Raw genomic sequence first — 12,079 nt, 5'->3', positions numbered from 1 at the left:
GACATTCCTTTCTATCCAACTCAAGTTTCAATTTTATGATAGTAGGAAAGGGAAACCAATATACATAAGACAGTCAATCTTAGTATTATTTCCCCTCTTCAGACTATGCTTGATCCCTGTATCACAGAGCCCTGTTGTTCCAAGGTTGACCGTTCATCATTTACCTCTGTCCCATTTAGCCCATGTGAACCTGTCTCAGTGGTCCCCGATGGAGGACATTCTTATCTTCCAGGTTCTCATACTGTTTCTGTTCTAGCTGAAGTAATTATTCTCTCTCCTTCCAACTACTTTTAGAGTTGAGACTTGCATTGTTACCTTCTTAAATAGCTCTTAAACTTGGAGACTCATGATGGTTGTACAGGCTGGTGTTAAGATTTTAACACAGCCTTGAACTTCTCTGATAGAGGATGCTAAACTCTGAAATAAGCCGTTTGTTTCAAGTCACTGAGATTCTCGAAGGTTGGGTCCCAGTCATGATTCTGTTTCTAACTACTGCTCATTGTATGTGTGTGTAGGGGGGTGGTTGCTACACATTTAAAACTTTCATCTTATTTATAGGTGGTATTTTCACCCTCCAGCTTGGGAAGCAGATGTGTATTTTTACTGCTTATCATGAAGAAAACTGAGGACAGGGTCAAGGGTCATTGTATTATTTGGGGAGGGATTCATTGGAATAGTTATGAAACCCTCAAAGCTCAAGCGATGTGATGCCTCTCAGTTTATTCTGAGAGAACATCATCCAAACAACTCTTACATGTCACACAATTCGGGAAAGTTATTGAAATCATAGAGTAGACCCCTTGGAGCACTCTCATTTCCAGGTAAAAGAACACAGACCCTGAAAGGTGGGATGTCTTGCAGAAGACCCCACAGTGAATTTGTTTAAAAGTTAAAATATAAGACTCGACTAATCTACCTGCCCATCAATGTTGACCACAGCTCTGAATGTATTAGGAGTTTCTACGTTAAAAACTCCTGGTGTCACAATGGTTAGGTGGCTTGTCTGTCAGGGAAAGATTGACGATTCCAACCCACCCAGCTGCTTTATGAAAGAAAGTTCGAGTGGTCTGTCTCCATAAAGATGACAGCCTAGATAACCCCATGGGGCAGTTCTACTCTGTCACAGGGGGCACTATGATGGGACTTGACTGCCCAACGCCCATCAGCTTTTACTGATGTACTCTATGATTATATTAATCAACCATTGATGTATAGCAAATGGTCCGAAACCTTAGTATCTGTTTTGTTGTTGTTAAGTGTTGTCAAGTCTGTTTGAACTCATAATGAAACCTGTATGGGGTTCTGAGGAGCCACTGGTAGGTTTGAACCACTGTCCTTGTGGTTCCAACTGACCTTGTGGTTGAGTGCTGATGCTACAGTGCCACACCAGGCATCTTAGTGTGGTGCTGTGGAATCAGCACTAGACTGAACCATAAGGTCAGTGGTTCAAACCCATAAACTGCTCCTCGGAAACGCCATACAGGGTCATTATGTGTTGAAACCGACTTGACATCACTTAACAACAACATTTAGGATCTTATAACAACAATCACTTATTCTCTCCCACAGTTTCGAGGGCCCGGAACTGAGGCCAGCTGGGCTGGGTGGTTCTAGCTCAGGGCTGTGGTCACCCACAGATTCATGAAAATTCCACTTCCAAGCTCATCTGCAGGGTTGTAGGCCAGAGAATTCATCTCCTCATTGCAGGTGTTTCTCCATAGTACTACTGCTCATGCAGGGAAGTAGGCTTCCCCCCAGGGAGTGATGAGAAAGAGAGACAGCCCCAAATGGAAGCCACAGCCATTCCCTCCCTAGTGTTGGAAGTGACATACCATATTTTCTGCTATATACGACTGGTCACTTCGATGAACCCTAACACCGTATGGGAAGAGTCACTCTTGGAACAAAGTACCATGCTGAGTGATTTAAGTTAACATAAATTCACAGTCTGGAAACTAGCTAAACTCAGAGCCATTGAATCAATTCTGAGTCATAGCAAGCCTATAGAATAGAGTGGAGCTGCCCCATAGAGTTTCTGAGGCTGTAAATCTTCCCAGAAGTAGACAGTCTCATCTTTCTTCTGCAGATTGGCTGATGGATTCAAACTGGTAAGCTTTCATCTAGCAGCCCCTCACTTAACCCACCACACCACTAGGGCTCCTCTGGAAGCTAGATAGAAGTTTGAAATCAAGGTGCCAGCAGGATCATGCTCCCCCTGAAGGCTTTTGGTGAAGGAGGTGTCCTAGCCTCTTTCTATATTCTAGTGGTTGCCAGTAATCCTTGACATCCCTTGACTTATAGCTACATCATTCCAATTTCTGCGTCTGTCTTCACATGGCTTTCTTTCTCTGTGTGTGTCTGTTTCATTGTTTCCTCTTCTTACAAGATCACCAATCATTGGACTAGGGCCCACCTTACTCCAAGATGTCCTCATCTTCATTTGGGTACATCTGTAATGATCATGTTTCCAAATAAAGTTTCTAATAAAGATTATACCTTGGACAAAATTCAGCTCACAAGGGACCAATGTAGTAGTGACCAAAATGGTTAAAATTGGTCTTTGCCAAAATGTGCTATCCATGTAGTATACATTATCCAAGTAGAGACTTTTGGTTCAGTCATGTTCCTGCTATTTTAGACCTTGAGCAAGTTACTAAGTAAGCATCTCTGTACCTTAACTTCCTTATCTCTATATTGGGAAAGAACATAACAGGAAAAAAGAGTTAATCCTTAAAACAAGGATTTGAAAGATGGAAAATTCCCAATATCCACTAGTTATATGATATATACCACAGTGTTTCCAATTGCCTCATATACATGCAAAAGCTGTGCAGCAAATAAGGAAGACTGAAGAAGAATTAATGCTTTTGAATTACAGTGTTGGTGAAGAATATTAAATATACCATGGTTTGCCAGGGAATGAACAAATCTCTCTTTAAGGAAATTGTTCCTTAGAAATGGGAGTGACAAGACGTCAGCTCACCTATCTTGATCATGTCATCAGGAAGGACCAGTACCTGGAGAAGGACATCATGTTTGGTAAAGGAGAGCTCTGTGAAAAAGAGGAAGACTTAACATGATGGATCCACACAGGAGCTTCAACAATCTGCTCAAACATAACAACGATTGTGAGCGTGGTTCGGGACCGGGCGGTGTTTCATTCTTTTGTACTGAGGATCACTGTGACTCAAAACTGACTTAATGGCACTAACAACAACAGCTATACACAGCATTATATGGATGAATAGCAGAATCGTAATGTTTTACTAATGATTAAGATATTTCAGAATATTTGCTCTCATGTTGGATAGGATTACCTAAGCAAATGATCAAAACATTTGTAGTGATTGAGTGATTTAGTAGCTATTATTGAAAATTCACTTTTGTGCTAGAATAATTACAACAATAAATCAAAAAATAAGAAAAATAAAAACCTCATGTGCTCGATCTGTTGTTAATGAAAGGAAAAGGCATAATTCGGATACTCAAGCAATTTTTGATTTAGCTACACATAGCTAAGTTAAATAATACATAGTCTAGTCCAGTGCCTAGATATGGTTGGTCCTCTGCCAGTAAGCATATAGGCCTCACACCTAGCTACAGCCAACGGAGCCCAGGTAACCTGGTGTCAAAGGAGAAGGTACAAACCAAGTCTGTGTTTATGTGACTTGTAAGAATGGATGAGGAACAACCGCTGATTATGGCTCTTAGTCACACTGAGGCCTAGAACTGAACTCACCCCCAAGACTCAGTGGTCACCTGCACAGTAGCTAGGTCTCTAAGGTGAACAGTAGCCCAAAACTCAGAAGACAGGGAGGGCTAGGAAAGGAGAAATGGAGGTGGGAAACGCAGGTAGTTAGTGTGGTGAGCAGTATTAGTTACATTATGTAACTGCAAGTCGGCGACATGAATCAATGATATTACATTGTGGGGATTGCAAGCAATGTTACATTGTGGGGACAGCAGGGCAGTGGTAATGAATCCGTCATTTCTATACAGGGGGACGTGGGACCTCCAGGACCCCCTGGTGTACCGGGCTCTGTGGTAAGTCCTGTGGTCATTAATGGTTGGAATCACAGACTCCTCCACCGATGGAATAAGAATGTTGGGAGAATCTGCTTTTGTAAGACTAGGGCAGAATGTGAGCCAGATCAAAGGCTTTCAACACTAACAAGGGGATAAAATCAGCAGTGGACATTGTTATTTTGTGGTGTGTGAACACCCAAAATGGACATTGTTTTATAATGTGGTGTGTTAATGCTGTGTCATAGTGTGATTTGTGAACACCCATAGTGGATATTGTTATGTCATAGTGTGGTGTGTGAACACCCGCGGTGGAGCTTGGGAAGTTAAACATTGGGGAGAAATTGTCAACCTTTGGTTTCCACTGATGTCTGGTTTGTCTGTCAGATGCAGAAAGCAGGACTGAAGGGCGAGCAGGTAAGAGCATCATGGGACCCTCTCCACCACTAGTCTCTGGATGGTAGCAGGTATAGAAAGGTTACAACCCTGCGTCTGAACCTGCCTGCTGAACTCAGATTGGGCCTTTCAGGGATGTGCCAAGTTGACATTCAGCCAAATGAACATGCTCACAAACTGCCTCCAGACCCCTCCTGGGAACTCGGCTTTGAGTGGGACAGTACCATGGTGGGGGTGATCCCTGTGATATGGAGAGTAGAGTCACCACTAACTCGTGTTTGGCTTGTGTTCCAGGGAGCTCCAGGGCCTCGAGGTCACCAGGGCCCACCTGGGCCACCAGGAGCTCCGGTGAGTCATTCCTGCCCATCCAGAGTCTGTTCTGGTTTCTTGGGACTCATGTAGCAAAATATCACAAAAGAGTGGCAACTTATAAGGATATAAATGTATTGTCTCACAGTTATGGAGGATAGTAGCCCAAAATAAGCCAACGAACAACACCATATTGCTGACTTGTAGCTTTCTGATAGAACAGCGTAGAATAACCTCATCGAGTTTCCAAGGCTATGATTCTTTACGGAAGCAGACTGCCTCATCTTTCTCCCACAGAGCTGTTTTCTAGAGGGTAAGAGAGCAGACTCACCGTGTCAGTACGGCCGTCCTCTCTCTGAGCACTGTAGGGAAATGTACTTCGGGGTCGGTCCCAGCTTTTGGTACCCCCGGGCAGGGGTTGGCATTCATTGAGTGTAGATGCAGTTTCACATGGTATCACCCTTCTGTGTCTCCTCTTCTATAAAGACTCAGCTGGGGTTGACTGGAACTCACCTACTCCACTGGGATCTTGTGTTATTTTAACCAATTACATCTTCAAAGATCCTATTTCCAGACAGGCCACATGTACAAGCACAGACATTTAGACTTGACTATATCTTTTGGGGTGCACACTTCAGTCCACATCTCTGAACAATTCTAGGTCTAGAGAAAAATCATTAAGTTCACTGCTGAGCTCAGCTTGACCTCAGAAGTTTATATCACCTCAACTTGCTCACAGAGGAGGAAACTGAGCCCAGCCAGGTGAATCTCTAGACACAGAACCTGCAAATAGCAGGCATAGAGCTGGAGTTACAGCCAGTCAATCTTCTGTCAGACGAACTTGGTAACAAAGTGTTCAACTGCTAGCCAAAATGTTGGCAGTTTGAGCCCACCAAACAGCTTCCCAGAAGAAAGGCCTGATGATTTGTGCCCATAAATATTATAGGTGGGAAACCCTGTGGGACACTTCTACTCTGTCACATGAGTGAATATGAGTCAGATGACTGAAAGACAACAGCAAATGAGTGTTTGTGAAGAGACCATTCAAGGGGACACTGGGACCATTCTGTGCTGTGAGTGAGCTTAGAGACAAAGGATAATCAATAACAAAGATCGATACAAACACAGCCTGCAACGCACCGCTGACGTTCCCAACAGCTTTTGTTTTTTAATCACCTGTAAATCAGCTTCACGTTAATGTATCCAGGCCCTAACCTCATTAGGGCACATGTATACGGTTGCTCTAGGATGACGCTAGAAGAAACTTACACAATGTCTAATTCAGTGTAATTAGAAAATTTTCATATCAACATACTCATATCAGAAAAATGACTTTCCATTTTTGTAACCTTAGTCTTGTTGCATAACCTCTCCCAGGCTCTATCTCACTGTGGAGAGCTCTACGTTCCATGATGCAACGAATGCAGTATGTTCTTAAATTGTCACTATCCTGGTGTGGTACTGGAAGATAAGCACTGAGCTTATTAACCACAAGGTTGGTGGCTCAAACCCACCAGCCACTCTTTGAAATGTTATACAGGGTTGCTCTGACTCAGAGCTGACTGGTAGCACTTAACAACAACAACAACAGTGTACACATGCATGTCTCTCTCAGATCCAAACTGGCAAGTACTGAGCATGTGTGCAATTGTATAGTTATTAATGTGAACACAATCTTGATTGTGTATTGAGTCTGCAAGGATGGAGGTGTTGGTGTCAAGATGGTGAGCAGTCTGCACAAAATCTCACAGCTCTGAGGAAGCAGAACTGGGCTTTGAAACCACATCCCTGTGACCATGAAGCCCACGCTCCTTCCATCACAAGTGTCCAGCGCAGTGAATCTTGGACTCAGGTGTGCGAAGGAGAAATTGTTTACTTTGGGATCCCTCTAAGGAATAGAAAGGAAAAGATGTCCAGTCCTGCTTAATCACAAGACAGGTTCTTAACCTCTCTTCCTGGAATCTGGGCAGAGAATATATGACAGTTACTTCTTTTACACATGCTCTGGTAGCACACTGGTTAAGTGCTGAGCTGCTGACCACAAGATCAGCAGTTTGAATCAGCCAGCTGCTCCATGGGAGAAAGAGAAGACTTTATGCTCCTGTAAAGACTTACAGCCTCAGAAACCCTATACAGAGTCCTTATGAGTCAGAACCTACTCCACAGTACATAACCAACCACCACCATCTCTCCTGTGCAGAGTTTATGCTGACTGGGAGAGAAAGGAGAGAATGAGCTTTAAACATTTGTGGCCACCTAGGCACTGTAGGTTAATGCACCAGACTGCAAAACCGTTTCAACTGCAAGGTTGGCGGTTCAAGCTCACCAACTGCTCCTTGGAAACCCTATACAGGGTTGCTATGGGTTGGAATGGATGGCACTTAACAACAACCTACCAGTTGCTCCTCAGAAATCCAGTACATGGTTGCTATGAGCTGGAACTGACTCAAGGGCACTTAACAACAACAACTACTTTATATAAGGAGCCCTGGTGTGGGGCTGTAGGATAAACACTGGACTGCTAACTCTAAAGTCAGTGGTTCACATCCACTAGCTGCTCCTTAGAAACCCTACACAGTTTTGCTGTGAGTCAGAACTGACTCGATGGCACTTAACAGCATGGATTATAGAGGGGTCCTGGTGTGGCACTGTAGGATAAGCATTGGACTGCTACTTGCAAAGTTGGCAGTTCAAACTCACACCTGCTCCTCAGAAGTGCCACACAGGAACTAACTCGACTGCACTAGACAATAAAAACAACAACAAACTTTACACAAGGGGCCCTCGTCCTTCTTTACACGTGGAGCTGCTAACCAAGTCTTCAGCTGCTAACCGAGAGGTCAGTGATTCAAACCCACGCAGAGGCTCTGAGAGAGAAAGAACTGGCCGTCTACTCCAGTGAAGAATACTGCCTAGAAAACCCTGTAGGGCAGTGTACACTGCTGACTCAACAACCACACACTACCATGGAATTGACTCAACAGAAAACAACAACAACTTTACATCAAGCAAAATATTAGATATTAAGACTGGAGTACCAGGGAGGGTAACACATAGACCCAGATCATAACCTAGGGAAGGTGACATGCAAAAACCCAAAAGGAATCATTGGAAGTCAACGTGGCATCTGTGGATGATTACTGGAAATTCCTCGTATGTATTATTTTGTGGCCCACTCTGCTGGACATGGGTGGGCCCTGAAACCTATATGCATCCAGACTCACAAACACCTCAATTGTGCTGTCCAACAAATGTCCAGGATTCTGAAGAGGCTCTTAGTAGAATGGGATTCAGTCCATCACATGGCATTGCTGGTGCAGTGTCTTGAAGCCAAGAAGCCAAGGGCCTACCCAAAGACTTGGTTGCAAAGAGACAGAGAGGTCCAGGAATGGAAGGTTTTTGAGGGTAGATCCAGGATCTCACCCCCATCTGAATCTAGGTGTCAGAATGACCTACAAGCTTACAGTAGGATGCCCCACAAAAGGTTCTCAAGAGGGTCCTAAAAGTGGGACCTGACCTGAATGTCAGTCTTCAGGGTGAGTTTTCTGGAAGCATCAGGAGACTCCTTGTACTTGGTCCATCCAGCTGCTTAACAACAACACCATTGAAGAGAACATGGTCATTGGGTGCCGCGGGAGGATAAGCACTGGAATGCTAACTGCAAGGTCAGCGGTTCACACCCATCAGTTATTCCTCCGATGCAAGATGAGATTGTCTGCTCCCATACAAATGTACAGCCTTGAAAACCCTACAATTGACTCACTATCAGTGGATTTGGCTGTTGGTTTGGGGGATGCAAATGCTTTGCTCTCAGTTACTAAACAAAAGGTTGGCAATTGGAACCTACCCAGAGGTTCCTTAAGACAAAGGCCTGGTGATCTGCTTCTGAAAGGCCACAGCTGTGAAAACCCTATGGGGTGAGGCACATGAGGCCACCATGAGAGAGTGGACCCCACAGCTGCTGGTAAGAGAAGCAGCATGAAGAAAAAAAAGCTAGGTCCTCAATATTGGTGGTGTTGGGTGCTGTCGAGTTGATTCTGGTACCTTGTGACCCTGAAGGACAGAGGAAAACTGTCCCACTGGCTTCTGGTTTACAGAAGTGGATGGCCTCACCTTTCTGCTGCTGCAGACAAACACTTAACCACCATATTGCCAGAGCGCCTTATTGTTCTAGAGCAACCAAGCAAACAAAAACCCAAACCCAGTCTCGCAAGCTGATTTCGACTCACAGCGATTGTGTCTGACTGAAGAGAACTGTCCCATAGAAGTTCCTAGGCTGTGGTAGTGTAGTGCTTACGAGTCGGGCTGTTAAACCTCAAGATCAGCAGTTTGAAATTACCAGTTATTCTGCAGGAGAAAGATGAGGCTTTCTGCTCCTGTAAAGATTTATAACCTCAGAAACCCTGTACAGGGTTTCTGTGAGTCAGAACCGACTCCGCGGCACATAATCACCAACCACCACCAACAGTCTTTAAAGGTGGAGTGCTGAGTCTCCATAGGATAAGCACTGGACTGTGCAGTTCAAGTCCACTAGCCATTCCACTGGAGAAAGATGAGGCTTTCTGCTCTTGCAAAGAATTATAGCAGGAAAACTTTATTCAAGGATTCTCTGAGTTGGATCTGACTTGACAGTACTTAACAGCAACAAGATTGTACAGGAGCCTGATCTCTTCACCTCCTGGGCACTTGGTGGATTCTAACTGCAGACCTTCTAGTTAGCAGTACAATGGTGGTTCCGTTGTACCTCCAGGCACCTTATCTCCTAAATACACTTCACTTAAAATGCTGTGAAGGGTGGCAATACGAGCTATTAGTGCAATCGTTGAATTTATTATAAATGAGGACATTGAAGTAGTGCAGAGAGGGAGTTTGGGCGACAATTCAGCCGACAGCTAATGATTCAGGACTGAAGTCAAGGATTTCAGGTGTGCACATACATCCCATACCTGGTCTAGGTGCCAGCATCCGGTGTAAGTCTAGGTGCTGTCAGCCAGGGCTGTTGTATGCATTCTTCATGTGGTCCACATGACCACTCAGTAGGTAGCAGTGTTACTCCACTTCCTAGATGAGCTAACTGGGGTCCAGCGATGTCAGGTTGCCAAGTGACTTGCCGTAGGTCATGTAGCAGACACCTGGTGGGGTGGAGGAGCAAGATGGACCTCAGAACTGTCTCTTCTCTAGGTCCAGTGAAACTGAACTTACACCATTTCATTCCTTTGTCCAGACTTTCATATTATTGACCGAACATCGGTAAACACACACCAGTTCTTTCTAAGTCCAGAAGCTACAGGTGTAAGGGAGATGAGCCTAGAGTTTAAAGACACTTAGGTTTCAGACAATAGTTTGGTGTGTACTTTATGCAAACCACAAATGCAAGCCATTTGATCCCAGTGTGCTCATCTGTAAAGTGTGAATAATGTTACTTATGCCTTGGTTGTTGTTGTTAAGTGCCATCGAGTTGGTTTCAATTCATAGTGACCCTGTATAGGGTTTCCGAGGAGTGGCTGGTGAATTTGAACCACCAACCTTGTGGTTTGAATTGACCTTGTGGTCCATCCAGTGCATTATCCCACCAGGACTTGAATTAGGTGAGCTCACTGTACATGGTTTACAGGTTTGTAGACATCTGGAAGTGTAAGAAGCTACTTCTCTCCTGACCTTCAGTTTCTCCATTGAAACTACACATGACAGTATTTCTCTACACAATGAGAGTAAATGGACAGAAGGTAACTGAGCTGTTGAAACCTGCATGTATCACTAGCTCTCTCTCTCTTTTCTTTCTTCCCATTCTAAAGGGTCTAACAGGCCCAGAAGGCAAGGATGGAAGCCCTGGTTTGCAAGGTCTTCGAGTAAGTATACAGTCTTCTCTTCCTAAAGCCCTAACTTACATCCACCCCTGGCTGCCATGTTAGACCTCAAACAGAGGAACTTGGGATGAATATTGGAATCCGGATGAAGCATTAGATGCAGTTAATCAGACAGATTGATGGCTTGTTGTGTGCTGGGTCTTGAGCTGGGAGCTAGGGAAACAAAAATGAGTCAGCTGTCTGCCTTGAGTCATAAATCCGGATACTTACATCCCTGTCTGGGCAGAGGGAAGCTCAGTGCTGAGGGAACACATAGATGGGGCAATTGGCCATGCCTGGGCATCAGCCAAGGCTCCTTGAAGGAGCTGATGCTTGAAGTAAGTCTTGAGAGCCAGAGAAAATGAAGAAAAAGGATTGTGGTCTTTTCCCATGCTATTAGGTATTTGATTCTAAACATTTATATTTTTATTGGGTATTATAATATCATAATATGAAAAGGCTAGACAATGAATAAGGAAGACTTAAAAAACAACTGATGCAATTTAATATGCTATTGATGAAGAATATTGTATATACCATGGACTGCCAGAAGAATGAACAAATCTTTGTTGGAGGAATTATAACAAGTCTGCTTCTTAGAAATGAGGGTAGCGAGACTTCATCTCACATATTTTGGACATATTATCAGGAGGCTCCAATCTTTGGAGAAGGACATCATGCTTGATAAAGTAGAGGGTCAGCAAAAAGAGAAAGACCCTCAACAAAATGAATTGATGGTGGCTTCCACAATGGGCTCAAATAACAACCGTTGTGAGGTTGACACAGGACTAGGCAGGGTTTCATTCTGTTATACATAGAGCTACTATCAGTAAGAACCAACCCAATGGACACCTACAACAGTCTCATAATATCTTCTGAAATCCTATTTAATGAATTAACTTTGATTTGGCACCTGTCTTCTTACCTAGATGGTAAGCCCCAAATGGATTTTGAATCACCAGTAAGTACAGCTGCTGGTGCAATACAGTGAGTTTTAAGAGAGGATGTAGGAGCACATGTGGGTTAGGTGCCTTCCTCGGTGCCCCCACAAGACAGTGGGCTGGGACTCAGACTCAAGCCTGTGTCCCCAGTTCCCAGCATGGTGCCCAAACTCAACCACATGAACTCTAACTCTGGAACTTGGGCCGTCTTTTACTAGGACACAGATAATTGCACAACAGGTGCAGCCTTCAAAAGGTGTCATGGACTGTTCTGGAAGTAGACAGTTTACTGATTCTCATGTTTTGTTCCCAGTTGGGTGGGAGTGGGCTCCGGAACCTGGTGGGGGGGACTGCCCCTATCAGCATTTTGATCTCTTTTAGAGGGAGATTCTGTAGTTCAGTCAAGTGGATGGTTCCTGGATTGACCAATTCCTGCTGTTCCCCATCTCCCTTCTTCTTCCTTCCACAAGTCCATCCATTCAACAAATATGTATTAAGCATCTACCATGTGTCAGAGACTGTTCTATACAAGTGGGACCATTCAGTGAGTAAAACAAAGATCCA

The 12,079-nt window shown here is 44.2% G+C and overlaps 1 protein-coding gene across 1 annotated transcript in view; it reads left to right on the top strand.

Annotated features, from left to right (window-relative positions):
- COL22A1 (collagen, type XXII, alpha 1) overlaps window positions 1-12,079 on the top strand; it is a 283,964-nt gene that overhangs the window by 104,184 nt on the left and 167,701 nt on the right. Inside the window, 4 exon segments of the mRNA XM_006830721.1 lie at window positions 4,000-4,044; window positions 4,411-4,440; window positions 4,714-4,767; window positions 10,524-10,577. Of these exon segments, the coding sequence (XP_006830784.1) occupies window positions 4,000-4,044; window positions 4,411-4,440; window positions 4,714-4,767; window positions 10,524-10,577 (183 nt within the window).

Source organism: Chrysochloris asiatica, unplaced genomic scaffold (assembly GCF_000296735.1).
Source record: "Chrysochloris asiatica unplaced genomic scaffold, ChrAsi1.0 scaffold00001, whole genome shotgun sequence".
NCBI classification, from domain to species: domain Eukaryota; kingdom Metazoa; phylum Chordata; class Mammalia; order Afrosoricida; family Chrysochloridae; genus Chrysochloris; species Chrysochloris asiatica.
This window is presented reverse-complemented; position numbering and strand designations above follow the sequence as displayed.